This window comes from Lagopus leucura, unplaced genomic scaffold (assembly GCF_019238085.1).
Source record: "Lagopus leucura isolate 7727_CA_CO unplaced genomic scaffold, USGS_WTPT01 Super-Scaffold_100027, whole genome shotgun sequence".
Lineage (NCBI taxonomy): Eukaryota > Metazoa > Chordata > Aves > Galliformes > Phasianidae > Lagopus > Lagopus leucura.
Window position 1 is genome coordinate 482,166 of NW_024962278.1, and position 25,508 is coordinate 507,673.

Sequence of the window (25,508 nt, forward strand, 5' to 3'; positions counted from 1 at the left end):
TTATGATTGTTACTGAGCTTTAACCATTTGTCATAATCTTAACAATTTCAAGCCTTTAATGCACTGAGCGAAAGCAGGAGTTAAGCTCTGTTTTTCCAGTGGATTTCTGAAGTTTCAATCCCTTTTGACAGGCAAAATAGAAGCATTCTATAGATTTGTCAACCATTCTAATGTGTTACCACTATCATGGCTAATTGGATGTGTTTTGCTCAGACTGCTGTTTCTCTCGCTCGGAAACACTCTCCTTGACCTGATAATATTTATATGCAAAGCATCCAGATTCTGCCAGCAAACATACACTCTTTTTTCCAAGGAGTGAAAGGAGTGAAGGCAGAACATGGCCTGAAACTTCCAGTTAACCTCTTAATTATCTTGTTTTTTCTTTCCCCTCTGTGAAAATATTGTAAGATTTAATATCACAACACTTCATGAAGTGAGCTGGCTGTAACTCTTACTCTAATTGCCAACAATTAGGAATTGTCTTTCCCTATGGACTGGTTATTTGAAATCATTCTGCGGTGCCATTCTTGGCCGTATCAGAAGCAGATAATGCTCCCTGCAATGGAAACAGAGCTATCTGGATGGTTAGCCTGGACTGGGTTATCTGTTCCTGTGAGAACCAGAACAGCAAAACCCAGCTTCCCAAGCACTTAATAGTCTGCTGTGAGATAGTATGGGGCTGTTACTTGCTGTGCACTCTGAATAATTTTGTCCTTTGAGGTTTGTGGTGACTCCCACCAGCTCCCTAGGGAGACCTTGTAGTGAATACTGAGCTTTCCCTAGGGGGCAAGGATTTTTTTTCCTGCTTTTCATCCCTGTTTTTTCCTTTGTACAACTCCATGCCCCTCCTGCTAACTGTTCTACCACACTTCTGTGTCCACGTGCAGCAGTTGCAAGGTGAGTGGTGTGTAGATCACTGCCTCATAGTTTGAAAGGGCTTGTAAGGCACTTGGGGTGTGCAAAGAGAAGGATGCTCGTGTCTTCGTTGCACAGGCTGGCCGGTGTGTTTTCATGTGTCCTATTTTGGAAACAGCTGAACTATTTTGGTTGAAATCGTCTCCAAGCCTGAAATAAGTGCATTTAAGGGGAAAAAAAAAAAAATAAATGCTTGAGGCGTTCCAGTAGTGTGGAAAATTTCAGCTGAAAAAGTTTGAAGTTTGACATATTTTTAGGCAAGGGAAAACAGGGTCCTACCATGTTACACAAGGCCTAATAATAGTCAGGGCTCGTGGCTCCAGCCAGAAGATAGGTGAGGCTCTGCAGAAGCTTGTTTTAAGCCTGCAGCCTGCACTGGAATAGGAAATAAGCTGCGTTGCTTTGTTCAGCACAAATGTCATGCTAGTTATGCATGTTTAACCTTTAATATACTTTAAATCTAAATTTAACCATGTGGAAAGAATCTCGGATGTCAAAAAAAAAAATCTGCTGGCGAGGGAAAAATTTGGTATTCTCAGCCGGCACTGAATTAGCCAGATGCGATTGCTAATGAGCTGAATCTCTTCTGTCCAAAAGGAATTTGCCCTTACGAAAATAGAAGAGAGCGACACGAGAGATGGCAGCGGGAAAGAGCCAATAGCAGATGATGGCGCTGATCCCGAGGACCTGGAAGTGTTTTACCCGACGCGTCAGTGGCAGGCTGTCCGTCCAGGTAACGCTGGTGACTAATTGTAGTGTCCCCCTGAAACCTCATCTGACACCTCCGACAGCAGCCGTGCAGAAAAACTAAAAATACCTATTTGTTCCCATGACGATGTATTCTTCTGCTACTGTTCAGACGGGGAGGAAACGGACCCAGTGACCCAGTACAGAGAAAAGCCACCATCACCAAACCGGCAACAAGAGTGGCTGCTAAAGTGCTTTCAGTTCAGCAGAGCAGGTCGAGCGGGCTGCCGGTCACGTTGTAGGTGGTGACGTGTCTCGGTCACTAGCTCCAAAGCCCTTTCTCTCTTTGTGCGCTTGTCAAGACTCAAATTTTATAGCATTTGCTGGCACGCGGTACCTCAGGTCTGCTGCGCTCCAGTGTGGGCTGATGACACGCAGCTCGGTGGCAGTCTGATTAAGAATTGTCACTGTAACACTACACAGCTTCTTAACAATGGGATTTCTGTTCCTTAGCTGAATGAACCACGGCTTCTATTCCTCAAATCTTAACCCATGCATCCCACAAAAAAAATCTCGTCAGTTATTTTGAGTTGGTATCTTTTGTTAGACATTATGGGACGACGTGTATGAGAAGGCACCAACCGAGCAGGCTGCTTCACTGCAAATCCTGTGCTGTGGGCAAGGCTTTGCAGAGGATAAGCCCATTTAAACACGTGGAAATGCACGAGTGCACCCACTTTGGTAATTAGGACGATCATTAAGTAAACTCGGTGGTTTTGGCCAAGGTGTTTAACCCACTTGTGCACTGGTGTCCTCATGTGTGCACAATGTGCCATCGCACCTCAGAAGCATGGACTAAGCAGTAATTAATTTTTATGAAGTGCTCCTAATTTCTAAGAACTCTATTCAGCGTACAGTATTATTATTGAAAGAACAAACATGGGATCCATTTATCTTGAAATTTCTGCCAGTTAGAGCAAGATTACCTTTCAAATACAAGTCTTTCTCTAACAGAAATGTCTAGCAAAAACCCCTAAATTTATCAAAGCTGCACTGTACACTTAGATTTCATTTCTATACCATTATGTATGGAAGGCATGTGGTGTCCCTGCTCAGTATGCAGACTGGCAGATCCCTACCACCCTTGCTGAAGCAGAATATGGATATACTTGCAGTCATTATAAATGTCATTGCCGTTTTTGTTCAGAAGTACCTTCTCCATTGCTTGGGTGTTTTGTTCCATTTTATTTTTGTAGAAATTCCACATTAGGTATGTGCAGTGAAGGACTTATGGAAGCAGAGCACTTGTCAGCTGTAGGGAAAGAATTTCAATTACTGCCGTAAAAAGGCTTAAATGGTGGCCTGCTCGTGACAGATTCTCATTACAGGTATGTGTGCAGGCTTTGGTCAGAAACAACAGGATAAAAGGAGTCTTCTCTGGCAGCCTCCTGCCAGCCTATTTTTTGCCTGCTGCAGGTTTGGCTGAAGTGAAATCTTGTGGTGGCCGTGTGCTTGTGTTGTTAGCACATGTTCTGCTCATTCCACAGAGGGATGCGGGCTGGCAGTGTGACCAGTCCAGCAGCTCTGCACGTTCCTTGTTTCCTGACATGATTCCTGTGTCCATAGCTGCGTGCCCGGCTGGCTGCTGCAACTGCTGTGTGCTCGGCGCTGCCCAGGGGAGGCTGCAGCCAAACACTCCAACTCTGCTGTCCTCTGCCCGGCTCTGGGATGACCCCCTGCTGCCCTCCATTGCTATCTGTGTAGCGACCTGTGTCCTTCTTTGCCAGAGGGAGCAAATGTCACTCACACTCTGGATCTTCAATTTTAAATAGAAGAGAGGTCAGGGTCCCGTTGCCCCTTGTTGCGTTCGTTTTCCATCTCGTTCCTGTTCTGAGCTCAGTGCAGGGTTTTTATGCTCGTGTCCGGTCCCACGGCTGCTCAAATTTTATACTGTATTGCCGGTTTTATTCTGCTGCTTTTCTTGTTCCTTTTTGCTAATTGCGTCAAACCGCATTTCCACCGAGACTGCAGCAGTGTCATCAACCTGTAACCTGTCAAATCTCTCCACGAAATTCAATTGTTATTGTATATGTAACACTGCTTTGTACAGTTGTTCCCTCGCTGCCTAAAATGTGAGCTGGGTTTTGATCAAGTTCTACCTTGTGCTTTGTGCACGCTTCAAGCTGCTGGAGGTAGCTGGATGCAAACACGGAGAGACAGTTACCCAAAGAGCTCTGCCTCCTGCAATCGGGAAGCTGGGAGATCAGCTGTCTCCTCTGCCAGCAGGCCGGGCAGCTGACGAGCTGCAGGTTGGTGAAACTTCACCAAGTCCTTTAACGCATTTGTTAGGCGTTGCTTCTTTTGCACATGGTACTGAATAATAGAGCAGGCGCTGCTGGGCTAGGCACAAAGGATACGTGCCCCGTCAGACGTCTCCCGGCTCCTCCACGTGTCTTTCTGGTATCACCTAGGGAGATGATGAAGATGTCCGCAGGGCTTTTCTCTCTGTTTGTGGTTTGCATCTTTCAGAACTTGCGGGCTGCTTGGATTTTAATGAGTGGCATTGCAGTGTTCTTGGAATGAGTATTCACGCTGGTGACTGCATCATGTCCCATCTCAAGTTCCATCACAGAGCAGAATTTTATTTTTGAAATGCTTCTTCTAATTTTTCTGTTCTAACTGCACTTTTAGCAGATAATGGTACCCTTATGAACTCAAAGCTCTCTGGAGAAACCTGCAGAAGTGACCTGCTTTTGTTTCTTGTATTGAGCTCTTCCAAGTGCATGGAGGCGAGTCTGTCAGCATGCAGGAGCACCCTATTTCCATGCTTTTCAAGGCATTCTTTGTTGATTGGTGTAACCAAAACCTGATCCTTAGTCTTTGCGATGTCAGAGACGACTGGAAGCTTTTGGATGGGGTTCTTGTTAAAGAAGTGGGGACCATTTCTTGTGTATGTGTGGGTGGCCATGATGGTGAGGCTGCCCTTGAGATTATTATTGTCATGGCCCTTCTGCTCTGCTGTATCACACTGATCAATTTTTTGGACTCTTGTGTGTAAATGCATTCGTATGCCATGTTCCCATGCAGCCTCAGCACAGCATTCTAAAGCACATTAATACTTCATTTACAAAGCATTACCTGTTTTTGTCATTTGGGCGCCCTGTTTCCTTCTTCTTTGTTAAAAAGCTATTCCTTCTGATGGATGAAAATTGGGTTGCTCTGATTATCTAATCACATCACCAAGCAGCAGTTTTTCCACTTGACATTAGCATCAGAAGTTGCTCCTCAGGGAAGGCATTGCAGCAAAAAAATGTACTGGCAACTCTGTAAAGAATCACTTTATTAGATACCTAAATGCCAGGAAACCTAATGTGTAATTTTGAGTGCCCGTGCTGGTTTATACCAAAGGTTGTCCAGTCCAGCATCTCATCTTGGCCATCGCAAGTGGAAGTGCCTGGGGCAGACTAAGGGCAGTGGATGTGTGTAATGCTGTGCCTTGTACTTCCAGAAGCTGCCTCTGGTTCCAGGGCTGTGTGGAGCAGAGCTGAGATCTTTCTGGGCTGGTTTCAGTGGTTTGCTGCTTTTCTGTTTCCTTCTTGCATTCACAACCACTCAGGTTTTCAGGTTTTTTCTTTGGCTTTTTCTCTCTGCTGCGATTCTAGACAGCTGTGTAATTCCTTGAAGAAGCAGAAAAGGCAGCTATGTAACAGGAAGGAAAAAGGATTAACTGCCTTTGCCATAGCAGTCACCAGCGAGATGGGGAGCCTTGGTCCCATGGTGCAGCTGCAGATGGGCTCTGTGCAGCTCAGTGGCAGCAGCTGCATTCCTCAGCATGGCAGGAGCTAGCTGGCAGCTTTCTGGTCCGTCAGTTTAAAGTTGTGAATTGATGTGTCCAGTCTCCAAATCCAGATGGATCAAATGGGAATCTCGTCTGCCCCCGAAATGAAAATATTTACAGTCTGCCTTGCATGCTTTCCATTTGAGAGCAGCCAGCGATGGGACTCGGGAAGCCCTCCTTTGGTCCAGAGTAACAGAGCAAAATCTCGTGCTAGTGGCTGACGTGCAGCAGCACTGGATCTCTGTCAGGTTTGGAAGACAGATGTTTGTATCTACACTGATGGAGCATATGCTGCAGGAGCTGGGCTGGCCTTGGACCTTCAGCTGTTGTTAAACTTCTGACTCGCAGAGCTCCATGCTGCTACCTGCCGTTACTCTGTAGCATCTGTACTGTGCAGAGTCATTTTCCTAAGTGCCTAATTATATTGCAGTTAAAAAATAAGGAGCCATGACTGCTGCTGTTGATCAAACTGCAAGAGAGAAGTTGATACGAGCATGCTGTTGTTGCTGCTTCTGTGAAGATGAAACCATCTTAAGTTCAGCAGGGAGCTGATGATACATCACTTAGCATTTAAATATCCACGGCTGCAGCTTCCAAAGGTCCTCGGGCTGCTTTCTCTGTCAGTAGCTATCTTTGCTGCTCGTATTTGTCCCAGGTCTTCCTGTGTGTCATTTGCTGCACAAACAAAGTTTTATGCATACGGAAACATGGTTCTCAAAGAAAACATTCACACTGGGGGAGTAAGTTCAGAAGTTGCTTTGAAAGACTTGCTGAGATGCTGTTAGAAAAAGGAAGACTGAGGATGGGGAATAACTCCATCCAGCTTTGTTGCTAGTCTGTCTTTCAAGAGAACTCAACATCCAAACGAGCCAGCACTACTGGAAGCTGGGCAGAGCTTATTAAAGCTGGGAGGAGAAAGTGATGACAGGAGCAGGTTTATGCACGCAGAGCTGCCAAGTGCCCTGCCAGTCTCTGTCACTCTCCTCCCCATCCAAAGGGACCCCTCCAGCTCAGGAGTCCTGTGCCAGACCTCCCCACAGCCTGGCTGGGTGTCAGGAGGTGGTGTCTGGCTGGATGTCTTGCTCGTACTGCTCACCAGGCTGCCCGAGTCCTGCTAATTGCTTTGCTGAATTAATGAATCTGTCCAAATCTTTGGCTTTGGGGTGACCCAGACCTGTCTTAAGAAGTTGTGGGCAGGTCTCTGAAATGTCTGTGTCAGCCCTGGCGAGAAAGGGCTGGGAAAAAGTCAGTAAGCTGCAGGGGTGTGCTTGTTTTAGCACAGCTTGACATGCATAAACCTCATTTTTACTGGATGAAATGCTTCTTTCCCAGTTCTTTAAAATAAACAAAATGTTTATAACTGATGTAGAGAAGGGAAAAAATCTCAGCTGTAGGGCTGTTACCATCTGCTCTGGCCAATAGGAAAGACCAAGCAGTTCTGAGAGCAACTACAAATATTCGGAGCCTGGAGTTAGTTACGACCACTAGCAGCTCCCTCTGCCTTTTTATCCATCTCACCTCTTGCTCTTGGCATCTTAGAAGTCTCTCACGCCTTGTCCAGTTTCTTACTGAATACCTCCATGCTCTCTTCTCTTGGCTTCTCCATCCTCATGTGGTTTCTGTGACTTCTCACCCTCACATTGCAGGATGGATGATCTCCTTAACTGCCTTCCTTAGGAGTTCCTGCATAAGTCTTCCTTGTGCTGGAAGTCTTTTCCGGCGAAGATGCTGGGACTGAAACTCCATGCACCACTTCTGGCTCTGGTGAGGTGCAGTGGAGTGCTGAGATGTGAAACCAAGGGAGTTCTTAGTGCTGCAGATGCTCACAGGGTGTGTTGATGGGAAGTCTGTGAAACCTGCATTCAAGTAGATAGTGTTTGAAGGATGCTAGCTCTTTGAACTTGGAAATACTGTCTGTAAAAGCATTTTTCAGCATGCTGTTAAGGTGCTGTTGTGGCTGCCAATGTGGTGATAATAGAATGATAGAATGGTTGGGTTGGGAGGGCTCTTACAGCCCCCTCATCCTCTGCCATGGGCTGGGTGCCCACCACCAGCTCAGGCTACCCAGGGCTGCATCCATGGCCTTGGGCACCTCCAGGGATGGAGCACCACAGCTCTCTGGGCAGCAGTGCCAGGGCTTCACTGCCCTCTGAGTAAAAGAATTTCCCCCTAACATCTAACAGAAATCTCTCCTCCTTTAGTTCAAAGCTGTTCCCCCTTGTCCTATCACCATCTCCTCGCATAGAAAGTCATTGCTGGGAGTGTGCTCTCCTTTGTCCCATGTAACTGGAACACCCTTGGAACAACCACGTTACAGTGTGCTGGGCATCGAGATGACTTTCTCCTGGAGGCAGCTGAGGTGCAGAGCTGTTTTCTTTCACATTCTGAAGTGGGAAACCGTAGCAAATGACAGAACTTCATAGACCAGTAACTGAACATGCACATTTAAAAAAAGAAAAGACTCTCATTTAAGTAAATGTTCTGCTTCTCTTGTCTGACAGCTGTATCCGTGGAGCTGCGGGGCTGTATCTCCCCCTAGGCACTGACCCGGCTCGGAGGATTTTCCCCATGTTTCTCACCCTTGTTTCTGTGACCTGAGAAGTTGTGCAGCCATTGTTCTCAGCAGCAGGTCTGTGATGGTGTCAGGTTCAGAGAAATGAACTGGGAGCCCCCTTTTTTTTTCCTCCCCAAGTGCGGATAAAAGTTTTACAGTTTCTGTAGCACAGCCAGTAGCTCAGATACTGGGCACAGTTGAAAAAAGTGTGTACTGATGTGTTTCAGGTGAGACAACCTGGTGACTCCTGCTGGCTGCTTGTGTGAGCGCATCCCCCCCACGGGGTGTCAGTGGTGAGGTTGGAGCAGTCGCAGCAGGACTGATGGAGGTGTTGTGGAGTCAAGTTGCTTTTCCTGTGCAACCATAGGAAGCTGGGCTGCATTTTTTTCAAAATATTTTCAGAGTTGGCTTTGATGATCCTCTGGCTGGCGTTATAAACATAGCATTAGTTAAAGGAGTGAGTGTATCAGCTGTGTGGTGGTGGATGTAGGCAGCAGGAATCATTCACGTGGTTGTATTTGCATTGTTTGGTGGGGATCTCCTCCGAGGCAGATCTCTCATTCCTCTCATCTTTTTTCATCCAAGCCAGGGCTGCTGTGAACTTGTGAGCTACAGAGATACTTCAGTGTGTGCTGGGGGATGAGAAATGTCTTAGTCTGGTTTTAATGTGCAAGCATGCTGTATTTCTGTAATAACGTTAATAACCTTCCTGTGGCTGTTCAGAAGGATGAACCTCATTAAAGAAGAGGTATTTAATAACAGATCTATTTTTATCACTGTCTTTATCTAACAGCCTGCCTATTTATTTCAAGCTTGTAACAGTGCTTTGGAAGAAAAGTGTTTTCCCTTCTGGAGAGCATGCTGAGAATGTATCCAGCCTTGGTAATCCTGTATTTCCTATCTGAGCATCTTCCCTCTTCTGTGACCAGAATGATCATTCCTGAACCCCTTTCTGAAGACACAGATGTGTTTGGGTCCCAGCTGTGTGTTTGACAAGTTCACATTATCTTCTTCATAATTTGGAAGAAAATGTGTTTTCTATGATCCTGCTCTGGTCGTTCCTTCCTGCATGAGCACAGAGACCTCGCTGATGTTTATAAAAGCTGATTTTAAGTAGTGAGGCAAAGATGTCTGCTGGGTGTGCAGCACGCAGGGAAGTGGATCCTGCAGAGCACACTCACCCTGCTCCTTCCCAGTTCCTGGCTCCAGTCAGTGCCCTTCCTCAGATGTGGCTGCAGCCATTCTTTTTTACATTTCCATACATTTATACAGGGTCACAGTAGCAGCAGATTCTCTTTCCACAAACCTTTCCCTCAGCCAGGTGCTCTGCCTCCTCCACTGTTGCTTGAAAGCACCTTCCTCTTCCGAGGGAAGGGCTAAATATCCATCATGCTGTCATTGCCAACACACTTGGCAATGTGTTTTCTTTGCTCTCTGCCCTCTCTGCATTTCAGAATCTGCAATGAATTTGTCTGGGGTGTAAATTAAAAAGGGTATTTGATGTTTTTTGTGGTCTGGAAGCTTGTTTTGCGTTTGTTCTTCTTTGAATGCCTGCTGAAGCCAATGGCTGCTTTACTGAAACAGCTTCCTTCAGCATCTCAAGGAAGATTGAGAGTTGAGAATGTATATAGATCTGTGTTTTCCAGCTCTGCTCTACCAGCACAAGCTCGGGAGAGAAATGTGATCTCCTTGGGTCTGTTTTGACGTTTTGTAGAACTAATTCCCATTTATTGCAAGAACTCTCATAAAACTGAATTCAAGTTTAATTTTTTATTACGTATTTACATTTTGGAAGGAGTGAGCGTGGTGGTGTTGGAAATTCTAATCAGAGATGGCATCTCTGATTCAAAATACCTTCCTTCAATTCAGGGATGCTTTTTTCTCTGTCCTGATTTTCTGCCTACTCCTTCAGACTGCAGGAAGTTTCGCTCAGGTCATTCACTTGCAACAGGATGTTATGTGCATACCGAATTAATGTATGCAGTCTGTCACTTGGCATTTCTTCTGTTCTTCTGCTGGAGATCTCCCAGGGTTGTAAAGACCGTGGAAGCAGCAATGGCAATAACAGGAGTGTGCCTATGATCCTGCAAAGTAAAAGAAAGAAACACTGGGCTGTGTGTCTGCGCCATCACTGCAGGGTGTGAATAAATAGATCTTACCAACAATTTAGATTCTAACCCCAGACCAGGTTTTATTTTTAGAATTTGCCACGCAGCCCACATGAAGCCTTTCTATTTCTGTGGGGTGGTATTTCCAAAATACCTCTGAAATTATCTTCAAGACCGTATTTTAAGATGCATTTACCTTTTGATGTAATCTGCTTTGCTTATTTGAAACAAAGCCCACCTGTTCTTCATCTATTATACGATCACTTAATGTGCTAACCGGGTGCCTGCTAATTACGATTGCCTCGCTGTTCTGCAGTTGCTAACACGAGAAATTTGGTGTCTTCAGTAATGAGAGCTGTAATAAGGTGGCGAGTTCTGAAAGGCTGGTGCTTACAGACTGTGATGTGAAGGTGGGAGGGCAGCTGCCCTTTTGGGGATGGAGGAGTGGGCTGTAGGGAATCTCTGCCCTGAGGAGAGTAACCCCCTGCTCTGTGCGGGTTGGTGGCCAAGCAGCTGGCAGGCAGCTTGACAGCAAGAGACCTGGAGTCCTGGTGGGCACAGGGTTGAACGTGGACCAGCAAAGTGTCCTTGAGGCAAAGGTAGCCAGCAGGCTTCTGGGCTGTGTGAGGAACTGCTGGAGGATCGAGGTGAGCCTTGTCCTCCTGCCAGCGGTGCCCAGGGACAGGAGAAGAAGTGGAAGGAAATAGAAGATATGTTAAAATACGGGAAAAATTGATTTACTGTGGGGTGATGGAATGCTGGAGCAGGTTGTCTGCAGAGGTCGTGTATTCTCCATCCTTGGGCATGCTCAAAACTCAACTGGATGCAGTTCTGGGCTGCCTAGTTGATGTGTTACTGCTTGAACAGGGCTGGGCAATCTTGCAGCCTCCACCAGCGTGTGCCTCTGTAGAACAGTACCCTTCTTACCACAGAAGATCTCATGGTGGGCTTCACAGGGAGCTGCAAATCCTGGTGGTGATGCTGGTTGTTCCTTCCTGAAACGTGGGCTGAAACCTGCGTGGAACAAACATGGGAAGAGTTGGTGAGGCCCCCCTGAGGTGGGGCCACGTAAAGTATGGCTGAGACAACACCTGGGAGATGTGGATCTGAGCAGGGCTGCAGCCAGCTGCCTGAACCACAGGATGAAGGTGCCCCATGGGACCGGAGGCTAGGCTGAAAGTTGAGGCGAGAGGCTTTTCGCTTTTCTCATCCTAAGCCCCATTTTATCACCTTCCTACTTACTTTGCTCTCCTTAACTACTCTTTTCCAAAAGTTTGGCTTGCATTCTGCAGCGGAATGAGCCTGTCCTGCAACGTGAGCAGAGCAAGGCTGCGGCCAGAGGGCAGCTCTTACCTCACCCTGCCTGTGGAAAACCCGTGTTTGCTGGCAGGAGGGGAGGAGGAGGAAAAGCCAAGGCTCTTCCAAGTCCAGCTGTGTCTGTGAAAGGCGTTAATACAACTGCTCTGCAGGGAGCCAGTGTGCACACTCCCCTTTGTTTGCTACAACACACGTCCTCAGCTTAGGTCAAACACAGTCTGTTTCCACTGTTCAGTCTCTTCTGTACTTATAGACTGATTTATGGTGTGGTTTTGTGGGTGTTTGTTTTCTTTTTAACTTGAATTGGACTAGAGATGGTTTACCTGATTTCTTTTGGCTGCACTGCAGTACAGGTGATGCAGACAGCAGCTGGATGATAGCATCTTTTTTTCTCAAGCATCCATCCACAACCCAAGGCACTGCCACGTACAGCCTGAGTGCAGAGGTGATTTTTCTCTCAGACTGAAGAACGCTATGCAAACAGATAAAACAAGACTCTCTGTGAGACCGCATTGAGGGCATTGTGTTCAAGATCTAAAAGCTGGATGTGAAGTCACTGAGAGGCACATCTCAGAGGTAGCGGAGCTGAGGACCCTCACACAAAGCTGTAGGCACCTCCCTATGACAGCTGCTGTGCTCTGCATTGGTCCTGCCTGTGAAGGGGGGAGAAAAGGACACTTCTGCTGCATTGTGGTTGGCACGGTGGAGCCAGCACATGAGAAAGTGCTCTGTACTCCCCTGTGCGTCGTGTGGGCACTGCTGTTTTTATAGTTCATCCCTCTGCACCCTGCCAACTCTGTACTGAGTGGAGGCACAGACGTACTGGGGGGACGAGTTGACCCCAACCATCAGCTTGTCAGGTGTCAGGCAGGATTTGCAACACTGGCAGCTGGGGAGAAATACTGTTATTAAGTGTAACACAGCACCTTGGATACAGAACGCATGGGGAGATGGTAAATACAGATTCCTATAACGTCACTTTGTAGTGTCACTCTTCAGAATACATTAAGACTTAGTTACAGTGCTTCCTGCAGCTCCGTCTAGATGAATCAGTAAATTCTGCTCATTAGCTCCATTGCTTCTTTTGGCCTAGTGGTGTTTAAAGAAAGAAAGTATCAGAGGCACAGGAGCACCTCAGTTACTTTGTTTCCAACTGTATTTTTTTGGTGTCAATCCAGCAGCTGTTAGGTTTGCTGCTGACGCCCCAGTCAGGAAGTTCTCCTCTGGGAGGATGGGCCTGAAACATGGAGCGTTGTGAGATGTGAGCACAGAGGCCTTTGGTGCCAGCAGTTCTGTCTTAATCCCTGCAGCTTCCTGTGGGGACTGTGCAGGAACTGCAAAAGAGCTGAAATGAGGAGGGATGTGACTGTCATCTAGGAGCGAGCCTGGGTGCCTTTTCATCCCACCTTGACGTTGTTTCAGCACGTAAACAGAGTCTTGGACAGGTTTAGGATGTCTGGAAGTCGAGAAGAGCTCCTAGGAACTTGCAGAGGTACAAAAGGCAGAAGCTGAAGCTGCTAGCTCAGAGTCGCTCGCTGTCACCTCACTGTGGGTATTGCCACTTGTTTGCTGTTGGGAGCTCATTGTGTTGGTGTTGAGAACAGCACAGGTTTTCTTCAAGTGTTGCTCAGTCTACAGATGAAATCATGCCTATTTCTCCAGTTTTCTGTCAGGCACAAATCACAGCAGTGCTGTGTTTATGTACCTTTACCCTTGTGCTCAGCACTTAGCTGTCCAGGGTGGAAAAAAAATGAGTTCAATTCCAACTTTGTGATAATTTATTATGTTCCTTGCATTTAAGGACAAAATTTAAGTTGCCAAAAGCAGATGTTTGCTTGCTCCTTTTTTAGCTCTCGAAGTACTTTCTGTGTGCTTGATTGATGGACGTCCCTGTTACGTTAATAGCTGGGCTTTGCAGAAAGCTGTTATTACCAGGAGAATTTGGTGTGGGTTTCAGTTTTTCTTCTTGCATTGAAAATCCATTATTAATGTCTTTTTAAGAAAAAGGGCTTCAACTCAGGCATTTTGCTTTGCTTTCTCAGACTCTTTTGCAACTGTCTTCTCATAGACACTTAAAAAAAAAATCAATGTTACAAGTGTTCTTTATATTTTTATATATAAGTGTGGTTGAGGGTTTCTGATTCTTGCTATTGATTTCTAATTTTGTTGCAGGACATTTGGGTGCACACAAATTGCCGTGTGACAGATTTCTTTATACATGTCTTCCCAGTCATCTCTGAGTTGGCTTTTTGCAGGTTTCGTGATGCTGCTGAGCCCAGTAGCTGGCTGGAGAGCTTTACCTGCTGGTAGCATGTGAGTGCAGTCTTGGAGCACTGCACCTCTGAACGTGAGGTGAACCTCTGAACCATCTGCCTCAGGTTTTGCCATTGGGTTTGGTTTTGTGCCGAGCGTGGAGGTGCGTTGGTGTGGTTTTGTGTTGCCATTGCAGAATTGTTCTGCTGTTGCTCCTTGGGCATGTCGTGTTGTGCGCTGTGGGAGCCTAAAGAATGTAACACTTGGGTTTGGGATGATAAGACTGCCTCTCCAGCTCTTTGAATCGATGCTGGTGTGAATCCTTTGGATCAGCTCTGCTGACAGCCCTTGGCGTTTTAGAGGTGCAGAGTCCAAGACTTGCTGAAATAGTGTGGAAACACGGGCACATCTGGAGCTCCTGTAGAGCCAGATTTGCAGATAGAGGCACCTGGAATGTGTCAGCACTTAGGGGGTGTGGGCACATCTGCTGGGAGAGCCTGATGGGACTGAAGGAGAGCGGGTGGAACGGCGTATGTTCGTGCAACTTCGAACGAAGCAGGATGCTGAGCAGTCCTGCTCAGAGCTCCCCAGGTGCTTGTGGGTGTTCCAGCACCTCAGTGCTTCAGCAGCACAGGCTGCACGTCTGCCTGGTGGTTTGGTTACAGAGATGTGCAGTATGTAGGTGGCACGGGTATGCAGTAAATTGCTGCTGAATAGACTGGAGTGTTTGCTCATCAAGCTTATCTTCAGTAAGGTTCAAGTCCTGCACTTCACAGAGACCATTTTAGCTCCTAAGGAATTAGTTGCAATTTATCCCTCTGTGCTGGGAGCTGGAGGAAAAAGATGGCAGTGGCACAGCGGCCACATCTCCAGAGGAACATCACAGGGTGCATGTATTTCAAAGCTGCTCACAGAGGACACCGTCAGCCTGACACCTTCCTGGTGATGACGGTGTGCTGGAGCTGGCAGGCAGGAGGGGCAGCATGCATAACTGTGGGCAGGCTTCGACCTTGCTGCTGGAACTTACTTAACGATTCTGTTGATGTTCTGGAAACGAAAATATAATTCAGGCCACCTTCTCCTCCAAGCTGACCCTGAGAATCTGTGAGGAGAAGAACTACTGAATAATTAGGGTCCCTTTTTTTTTTTTTTCTCCCCTACTCTTTTCACCAGAGTTACTGCTTGGTGTTGAACCACACTGTAAAGTGTCATTAGTTTCCTTGAACTTATTGGTCCAAGCATACTTTGCATTAATATAATTACCTAAATTGCAGTCTCATTAATCACAGCGTGTTCTGCAGCGCATCACTGTCTCGCCTTATTTTGCAGATGCTCTTGCTGGTAGGAGCCCCTGTAACCCCCAGCCAGGGGATAAAGGCAGTGGCTGTGATGCTTCCCCCGTGCTCTGTGTTTTTACATCCTGCTTTGTGTTTGCGTGCTTTTACCCCTGAGACCCAGGAGCATCTGCCAGCTGTGTCTGCCTCTGGAGGAGGGCAGGTGGGATGCAGGTAGGTTCCTTCCAGGGAACTTTAGCTGTGCCACGTCATTTTGCCCACTGCTGTGTCCTTCTGGGACCACAGCAGTGCCAGCACACCGGAGTCCAGACTGCTTGCAGTGCTTTGCCCAGGACCCAGAGCCTGGGTTCTCACCTGGGGAAGCGCTGCAGGACACTCAGCTCTGCTGCAGCTCTGTCCCTGTGACAGAGCTCTCAGCCTTCCTGGCAATGTAAATTCTCCTGGCTGCATGCTAAAATTACACTGAGTTATTGATTTATCTTTGAGAGGATTTCCTTCCCAGGGGATGTTTCTGGCCATCGTAATGATTTAGCTCTTCTGCGAGCACAGAATCTGTAGCAGAGCAGAGCTGTCCTCCTGCCTGTCAGCCTGCAGCCCCAGATCACTCCTGCAAATGAAAGGGTATTTTGCCTTTGCATTAAGGAAGCTGCAGGTCTCACATGAGCTTTTTTGCCTTGGCCCCAACATTATTATCTTGGACTTGTTGCAAATGCAGCTCAGAGGCTGGTGGATGGAAAGCATGAAGCTGTGAGCTTGTGCGAGCATGTTAACTATTTCAGAAAGCTCCAGTTTGGTGCTGAAGGGGAAAGGAGCGGGCCAGGATGTCAAGGACAGCTTGCAGGGACAGTGTCTGTTGGAGTGGGAGCAGCCTTGCTCACACAAAGGGAGCGTGTTCCAGGGCTGGCTTACTAGAATATATTAAGGCTCTTGCAGTTTTTATCGCAGAGCGGCTGCACTGTGACAGATGCCAAAGATATCAGCAGGGCTATGATGGGAGCAGGATCGTGCAAATGTTTTTTTCCTCTGAAGATACAGGTTATGGCCCCTCTTCTTCTCTTTCTGCTGACTCACGGAGCATCTCCCAAAATCAGGCCAGGCAATTTCCATTTTAACTTCCTTCTTGAGCAGCTGAGGAGACAAAGCCAATTCTCTACTGCTAGCCCTAGTTACAGTCTGCTAGCTATCTGTGATTACAGCAGTGAGCACCATCAGTAGACTCTTCAGGGCGTGTTTTACATAATGTATACAGAAGTGAAAGGACAGGACTTTTGTGTCTTTGGGTGTCTAAAGTATGTTCCTGTGGGTTCCCATACCTAATCCTCTTGTGGGTTTGGACCTGATTTCTGCTGCAGGAGTGCACTGCACACTGGCCAAAGTGTGAGGCCGCTGATGTGCATGTTCTTTAAACCCCCCACAAATCCCAGCATCTCCCAGTGAGGCCCAGGAAGAATGTCTATTTATTTTCCTGTGAACCAAGCATGGCACAGCTACTTTCTTTCTCGGTGATCTATCTGTGAGATAAAACAAGTCCTTAGTGCCTGTCTTAAATACTGCAGTGTTGACAAGTTCTCTTGACAAAAATTAGGCTAATGTCCCTTACGACTGCATTAGCTGTAGAAATGAGGCTTTAAATTGAAGCTTAGGAAGGCACTATACCAACACGCTCTCCAAGGCATCTTCTTATTCCAGCTTTTATTATTCAAATTCATTCTCACTATGGCTTGGCAGCAGAGCTGGCAGGCGTTGCACTCGATATGTTCTGCTCGTCACAGCCAGGCACTTCGGATCAGGCACCTTCCAGCACTTAACAGGGGAAATGTTGTCCAACTGTCTGCAGACCTGCTCTCTCTTGGCTCTGCTGGATGCTGTAGGCCTGGTGGAAGTGGTGCTGTGCTGTACTGTGACCGCGCCGTGCTGCGTGAGGTGGGCCAGCTGACACACATCTCGTGGAGATGCAATCCCAGGCATCAAGCAGTGTGCTCTGCCAGCTGTACAGCACGTCCTGAAACGCTCCCAGGGATAGCTGGAGCCATGCACAGGGAGGATTTGTGTCTGCCTTTTCAGTTTCAGCTTTGAGTGCTTTGTTTACACAGAGGGTGAGTGCAGGAACGGACACCACTTATAGCTGGTCATGAAGATCCCTGCTCAAGCTTCTCACCCTTGGAAAACATGGTGGCTTTCTTTTATTGGTTTGTCTTTGCCCCTGCTCCTCTCCCTGAATCTTAGACTTCAGCTTCTCTTTTCGTATCACAGATTCATCATGGCCTTGTTTAGGGCCCTGATTCTCACTGCTGGTCCCGCTGGATTATTCCTCCCAGGAGCGGGTGCCAGTGGTCTGCTTGGCCACAGCCCTGGTTGTCGTGCAGTGTGTGTTGGCTGTGCTGCAGCAAACTGTGGAATTCATGTGAGAGGCCCACGAGGTGCTGTCAATATACCATGACTCACACCTGTCTGAGGTGTGCAGCATCATCTGCTTCAAGATGGGGTGGATGCTCTGTCCCTGGGTATGCTCAAAGTCAGGCTGGACGAGGCTCTGAGCAACCTGATTAGTTGGAGATGTCTCTGTTCATTGCAGGGGAGTTGGACTAGATGACCTTTGAAGTTCCCTTCCAACTCAAACAGTTGTATGATTTTAAGGGAGTAACTGCTCCTTTCCTTGCATTACCAGGTTGTTTCAGGCAGTTTTCTGTGCGTGGTTTTCTCAGTGCTCTCTGGAGAGAGAAAAAGAAGCTCTTTGAGAGTGACTTTTACATCTCTAGGGCAGATAATGAAGACAACCATAGTTGTTGATGTTTTGGAGGTGCTAATGTCTTTCACAGTAAAGAAGCCAATGGTGCCTGACTCAGAAAAAAGCATCTATCAGATTCCTAAATTAGGCAGGATAAATATCTTTCTTACTTCCTTCTGTAGATTCTCAGTTCTCCTGGTCATCCCCATTGTCCTTGTCTGCCTACGTTCTGCCTTCTTCTCTGAGTGTAGGTAAGTGTGCAGTATCCCAGATGGGCTTCCAAGTATAACAAATACACCTGTGGGATGACAGTTATTTAACAGGCTGCAGTGACATTATGAAGTAGTTTAGGAATAAATAACATAGTGAGCTGGCGAGGGTTTATGACTGGCTTTTGTAAATAACAGGTCTGCTTGGTTTTGACTCAGCGACACGGTGAGACACAGGTCAGCACAGTGCCCATGGAGCTGGAGAGCCAGAATGAGCCCAGCGTGGCTGGGACCTCCGATCCCTGCTTTCTTCTTGCTGCCCAGAGCTTTGGAGCAAACTGCTCTCCGTACTGCTGCAGTTCACAGAATCGAGCCTGATATGAGTACAGAGAACAAATGAAGTGCTTTGTATTGAATTGCTAAGCCACATGCATCATGCTGTAACCAGGGGTGTGGGGTAGTGTGTAAGAAATGGCTGGCTCAAAGCTGGGGATAAGGTTTTGCTTATAAGGCAAGACCATATGTTTTTGCCAGCATGCTTCCTTCGTGCTATGACTTTTTTTTTCCTCCTGGTGTATTATCTGCTGTCGTAGTGCAAACGAGAGAATCCTTTGCAGAAAGGGAGGTGGAAGGGCAGAAGCACTTGTTGCAAGGAGCTCCTTGCAATTCGAAGCTTTTCTGTGCTGGCAGCAGCAGATACATCAACAGATGCTGCAGCAGTGCCTCCCATCAGAGAGGCTCCATATGTCCTCCTTGAGCACTCCCAGCACTCCTTACCCGAGAGCCTTCCTCGCTCGCTTCCGCCCTCGCTGCCATCGCTCTCTATCTGAGCATCCCATCAAGTGGCAGACGCGCCGTTCCCTGCCCCACGCCTGCCTGCCAGCTCTCGTCCTCTGCAGTCGCTCCCGCTGCAAGGTGTTTGAGTTTTGATGGGTTTTGGGGCTGGCAGCTGGCTCATTTTGCTCTCCTGGCCGAGGCAGCAGGTGGGTTTGGCAGGAGCCGCAGCCCAGTGCTTGTGGGGCACAGCGGGCCTGAATAACCCGACTCTCGGTGCGTGCTCACAATTCGGAGAGCACAAATAGTGGTGCAGTGGGAGAGCGCTGGCTCAGCTTAAATTGGCAGTCATAAGCAGCGGTCCAGCCGAGTGTCCAAATGTAACTGATGCTTTCACGTGTCTGACCAACTATTACCTATTGGAAAGCACCTTCCTTGTGAGCCACTGTTCTCCTTTAGCTGCAGATTGATTCACAGAGGGAGGGATTGGATTCTGAAGAGATTTTAAAAACATTTTCATTATATATGGCAAGGGAAACAAATTACAGAGAAGACCTCTCTGCACTGAAACAAAGGAGGAGCTTTGCAACCTTTTCCAAATAAACATGCGTTTGAGCGGTGGGCCTGACGGATGGTGTTTAAAGACATCATCATTACTGCAGCAAGCAAGCTGTTGACATTAAAATCATATGATGCAAGAAAGATTAAGTTCTCCCAGGGTTTGCTGTGGGCACTCATCCCCTCATAACCTTGGCTTTACGGAGTCCTGAGCACTCCAAATCCGTGCAGTGGACTCTGTGGCATCCGCCATAGGAAGGCAGTATCCCAGGAAGCACCAGTAAGTGAATTCTGACTCACTAAATGAGAAACCGCAATAGAAAAAGGCTTTTTTCCCTGTGCCCTGAGGAGTGTGACTCAGGTTCAGCAGAGAGCAAGGTTTTTCCTTTGGGACACAAAAGGATGCCTGGGCAGGAGCAGGGATGGTGGAGCTTTGGGATGTGTCAGTGGAGTTCTGGGGGTTTCCTGGGGGTGGCTTTGCTGCCAGCAGCAGCACTGGGAATTGATCTGGGAACAGATTCAGATGGCTCTGTCCCTGCTCGGAGTGGAACAGATTCAGTGCTGGAGAAGGTTTTGTATTTAGACATCACCATTTTGACAGGCTGAATAGCAGGGTGTTTATTAGTGTAGCTTGGAGTATTATGGAGAGGATTTGTCAGATAAATGGACCAACTAAGTCTTTTATGTGAAACATCCTTGTTGTTTTTTTTTTTTTTGTTGGTGGTGGTTTGGTGTTTGTTTTTTTTTTAATTTTTTTTTTTTAACTGTTTCTTCAGCCTCTGGATAATTCATCAGTTTCAGCATTCCTGGAAGACGTGGTCTGAGTTGTGCTGAGAGCTGGTAAGACTGAAGGGATGCAGTGCCCCACTTCCAACAGTCTGTGGGGTATTGATGCCCCGGACACCGCATGGATCCTACGTTTGCCCAATTTAGAAGAATTTAGCAATTTAGTTTTATTCATCTTTAGTAAGAAGAGGCTGAATATCTGAGACCTGTGAGTTCTGTAGCCTTACTCCGCAGAAATGTGAGCTCATAGCAATGGTTGTGAGAAATGGTATTTGCTGCTTGCACATGCCGTAAGGACAAAGTTCTTCTCTCGTGCTTTCCTCTGTAATCCCAGCAAGTGATGTCTCTATGTCCTTGTAGGTACTTTGCACAGCAGGTTCTTTGTTCATACTGAGGTCTCTCAGGTGCAATAATAATACAAAATAATGGTGATAAGAGCAGCTTGACACTGTGAGGACTTGACGTTTGCAGACAGAGGCGGCCAACAGCCATCCAGGCAGCCCTGGAAGGGATGTGACTCCTGCAGATGCCACAAGCACTTGTTAAAGAAATAGGTTGTGAGCATTGTAGGCATGCAGTAATTATAAAAGGGAGTTTTCTCTCTATTTAATTACAGCAGGTACTAGAGCTCCTGCTGTCACTGCACAGAGCTGAGAGTCATGGAGGGATGGGCAGCGAGTAGGACAGGGCTTCACAAAGGCTTCAACAGGCTGCCACTTCCCAGAAGAGCAGAATCACTGGAAATAAGAAATGCACACACAGTGGCCGTGGTGCCTGCACAGAGCATTTGGTCCAGCTTCACAGAAGCTCATGCTTAAAGGTGAGCATGAGAGCTGGAGCAGGAGCTCCCTCACTGCTGTGCTGCAAATGAGGAGCAGCGGAAGATGCCTGGGATGGCTTCTGTGGAGAGCTTTGGGGGGCTGGGGGCTGATGCTGCTGAACCCTGCCCCCAGGAGGTGACCTGTGTAGTATTAATTCCCTTTTCAGGTGGCACTAAACTGGGAGAACCTGTGAGTGCTGGACAGTGAACTAATGTAAAAGGCCACAAGCAGAAAAAGTGAAGGGCAGAAAATCGCAAAATGAGATTCAGGCTCTGTGCTTTCTCTTCCCATCAGTAATCCATCTCTTCTTGACCTGTGCCTGCTACACATCTTCTTTTCCTTTTGTATGTAAAAATGTTCTATTTTGAAATAACAAGCAGCCCAAGGAGTGCTATGACTCAGCCTTTAGAAAGCCCAGGCTGCCTCTGTGCTCACCACTGCTAACCAGTGAGTCTGGAGCTGGAGCGTGCTCCAAACCACTCCAGAGTAAGGTTTCCTCTTCTTTTCTTTGGACATAGCACTCGGGCTGGGAAGCAGGCTGACAGCACCGTGCTCACAGGGCTCTCGTGTGAGCCCCCACCTGCTCAGCAGGCAGAGCACGCAGCAGGACACGCAGCTGGGAGGTGCTGGGCATCGGCATTGTGTTGCCTGGGCAGAGCTGTCTCCAACTACTGCCTGGGCTCTGTCCTCTGTCCTCTGTGCCAAAGAGGCAGTGGTTGTTTGTGACCTGAGCTGCAGTGGGGCTGGTCGGTGCCCAGGGGCCGATCCTGGTATTGCTGCTGGCTGCTTCCAGCACTTCAGAGCTTCAGAGGCTGCCAGAATTCCCCAGCATCTCCTCCACGCCTGCCATGGTGCTGCTGGCTCCTGGACCACAGTGGAGTGGAGCTGTTCTGCTTCTGAGGATTTGTCTCCCTGTGCTTTTTAATCATTATTTTTAAAGGAAGAGATGTAGGATTATCAGATAGCTTCTCAGCGATGCTCTGCCAGCCTTGTGCAGCCTTATTATTTTCAAAATTGCAGCAGTGCCGGTTTGCTTTGCTGGGAAGGTTCAGGCATCGATTTGTGGATTCTTTTGTTGCCTATATCAGAAAGTCCCATCCCCTAACTCCTCTGCACTGAAAGAAACAAAGAGCAAAGAAAGGTAGATGCTGTGTGGCACTCTCAGACACCAAAGTGATTTCTAAAAGCTGCGGAGCCAGTTACTGACTTGGTGGTTTGTTTTCACGCACACACACACTCTCTCTTTTTTTTTCTTTTTTTTTCCCAGTGGTAAATGAGGATACTTACTTGGGAAGAGAGCAGGCAGAAGGGAGGAGCAGGGCCAGGGGCTGCTCGGGATGCTGAGCGCCCTGCTCCTGCCTGCAGAAGCCAACCCAGAGCAGCTGCCTGCTGCAGGAATGGAGTGGAGCTGCACTGCTGGGCAGGTCCATGGAGCGCTGCTCCGGTGGAGGTGGGGAAACTCAGAGACAGGTTACAGATTGCTCTGTGAGGTTTATTTGTATACGTGTGCTGCAGAACTTCCCCTGTTATTTGTCATGCCTGCTTATTGTTGTTTGAGCCTGGCTGTGCCTTGTCCCCTGTGCAGAGGGGCAAAACTAGCTGGCCTCTATGGAGCACTGCACTGGAAAGGTGCTGAGCAGGACTGCGCCTTCCTTGCCCAGTGAGGACACGCAGTTGGCATTTCATCCCTGTCTGGGAACGGAGTGATGAGCTTGCCTGTGTCTTGTTATGTGACAGATCTCCTGCACAGCAGCCCTCTGCTTTCAGTTACTCTGCATATGCTGTGCCTGATTCTTCCCCTAGCAGCGTATGCGATGGAAGTGTGTTATGTTTTCCATTTGTTTATTTGCTTATAGTCTTGTTTTCAGCCCCTGCAGAACTTGATATAGGTACAGAGCTTCAGAAACGTACACATAACAAAATACTAGATAACTGTGATTTGGTTACAAGGCAATAATTTAAGCCGACAGGTTTAGCTGATAACATAAAACACACAAGAGAAATAAGATCAGTTTATAAATGTCAGCAGAACCCCTGAGAGTGAGTTGCTGTCTTGAAGCTGACTCCGGTGTGGTTCCTCCATCTAATATATTATAAGGAGAAATAAACGGATGTCTGAAAAAATCTGGCTGACCAAGATTAAAAGAGTAGGGCTATAAATTAAATCCTTCCTCAGTGTCACTTTAAGCAACTTTGAAGACAGACAGGGCACATCCGTGTCTGACGAATGCTAGCGCGTCGCTAAGAGCTCGGGGACCCAGCATGGCACCCAGCTCCTGCCTGGCGCTCGTTGATATGGGGCCGCAGGGGGCTTCTGTACACTGGTGGTCCCTGGACAGGTGGAGCAGAGCCAAGCCATGCAGCTGGGCTTTGTGTGAGGTGTGCAGGACGCAGATGGGATGTGGGGGGAGGGTTGGCTGCGTTCCTCCCTGGGTGAGTCCGGCCTTTTCTGCACATCCAAAGCGGGGTGTTGGCAGCGTGAGCAACCGCTCCCTGGTTGGGTGAATGTGAGCGGAGGTGTTGATGACGTGGAAAGCCTTCATCCCTGCGTGGGGAAGCGGCCATGGGATGGGACAAGGGGTAGAGCTGGAGGAGTCTGAGGTCGCTGGAAGGTGAGGAACAGCGCGGTTCTGCGTGCGAGTGTGTGACACACACCTGTTTGGGTAAGCTTTTCTTTTTCAGAGGTATCAAGGAGAAAATAAGGGCAGAAAATCACTTACATATAAAATTGTTGTTACTCTTTTTAATTGAGCTTTGGTTCCCAAATGCAACTTAATACAAACAATAAGTAAAAATGAATTCCTCTAGGAAAAAAAAGCTATTAAGAATATGATTCTGTATCAACAGAACGTTAAGCTGTGTAATTGCTTACATATGTATAGCTCCGGTGCGTGCTGCTAGTTGTTGAATACTGTCAAATTATAGGAATCAAAGAGAATCAACTATTTTTGAGGGAAGTGTCTAGCAGCTACATGCTGCAGTGAGATTAACGTGCAGGGTTTCCAACTTGCAAATTTAAATCAGTTTTAATCACATTGTTGAAGTCAGCCCACCCTGAAACATGCTTTGTGAATGACCCTCAGGAATATCCCAAACTGAACAAGGCTGCGGCCCTCACCCTGCCTCAAACATCTGGAATATTTTACGTGACTGCACAGATCTTTTCACTGAAAGCAGAGTTGTCTTTCTTGCTTTATTTAATAAGGCAATATGTTTGTCCTGCTGTTGCATGAACCTGTGCTGCTGTGCACAGTGGCAAGAAGAAACTCCTGCAGCAATAAATGCCGTTTAAATACATCAGAGCTGAGATTTCTGCTCTGGGCTTTGGACAGTCTTAGTCAAATCTCGTTTAGGACAGTGGAAAGAAGCAGAAGTGGAAAGGTTTGTGTCTTCTCTGATGGCAGCGTCCTTAATTCGGTCATGCTGAGTTTGTGAGCTCGTGCACGTTGGGGTTCAGATTCTCTTTTATTTACTGCTCGCCCAAAATAGAAACTGGGAGGACTGGTCACATGGGAGTCAGGCAGCCCTACTGGAGGCTGCTCCATTGCTTTGCCTTTTTATGTTTCTTTTAAGTAAAGCCCGTCAGCCTTGTTCCTCTCCCCTGGCAACAGCGTGAACTAATGTGGCCAGATGCACCAGCAACATGAAAGCCAGAATACACTGTACTGTTGTAAGAGGGACATTTATTTCTGGCTGCATTTGACAAATCAGGGACTGCTTGAGCAGGTGCTGTGGTTGCAGCCTGGGCTGCCCGAGTGCTTTTTGGCCCGGCGAGGAGAGCTGCTCACCTGCTGCTGGGAAGGACCCGGCTTTTCCCTCGCTGTCTCCTTGGCTAAGTGGTGGTCGTGTCCTTGGAGGAGGCAGGCGTCCTGCATATTCGGCACGTGAAGCCACTGAACACATCTTTCTCTTGCCAGCGGTCCCCTGCCTCGATGCCTCTTGAAACACAGAGGAGGAGCAGCCCTTACAAGCTCCTTGGCAGCCATCGCAGCCCGGCTGCACAGGGAACATTCAGCTATCACAGCACATTGCTGACCTCTGGGAAGTGGACAGGTGCTCCTCTCTTGGCAGAGGCTCCCATGTGTAACAGGTCAAGGAGCAGTGGAGTGGTTGGGCTATGAGGCTCTCCTGCGGGCTGTGTGCAGGGCAGGCCAAATGGCCCGGGCTCACATAGTTAACACAGATAATCACGTCAATCCCTCTGTGTATCAAACCAAGGCAACGTCGAAAGGATGTGGGAGAGAGAAATGCACTCAGAAAGAGAAATCAGAAATGCACTCAGAAATCCTCCAAACTGGATTTCCCTGGGTTTTGTGAGTGTGTTTGTACCTGCTGCATGGCTTTAGGCTTTGAAACGTTTTTGTCTGAATTGTGACAAACGTTACAGTCTTAAGTAGGAAGCGCTGCATCCTTTGATCAGTGAAATGTCTCTTTGGTCTTCAATAGGAGGGATCAATCTGTTGATTCCCTAGATTAGAGGATTTTATGTATGAGAACATGCATTTATTGTACAAAATAATTATCCTTGTCTTCACTTCCCTTTGATAGGAGACACTACCTGTCTCCTCCATGCTGAGTTGTTTTATTCTAGACATCATCTTAGGAAACAAAGAAAAGACAAGGAGGAAATCCATGTGGAGAAGCCAGTGAGCAGCTGTGTGTCTG

The 25,508-nt window shown here is 47.6% G+C and overlaps 1 protein-coding gene across 6 annotated transcripts in view; it reads left to right on the forward strand.

Moving 5' to 3' along the window:
* Nucleotides 1-25,508, forward strand: part of SIL1 (SIL1 nucleotide exchange factor) — a 90,326-nt gene that overhangs the window by 23,730 nt on the left and 41,088 nt on the right. For all 6 annotated transcript variants that reach the window (XM_042880646.1, XM_042880647.1, XM_042880648.1 and 3 more), the window contains one exon: nucleotides 1,513-1,648. In XM_042880646.1, coding sequence (XP_042736580.1) covers nucleotides 1,513-1,648 — 136 coding nt within the window. The remainder of the gene's footprint in view (nucleotides 1-1,512; nucleotides 1,649-25,508) is intronic.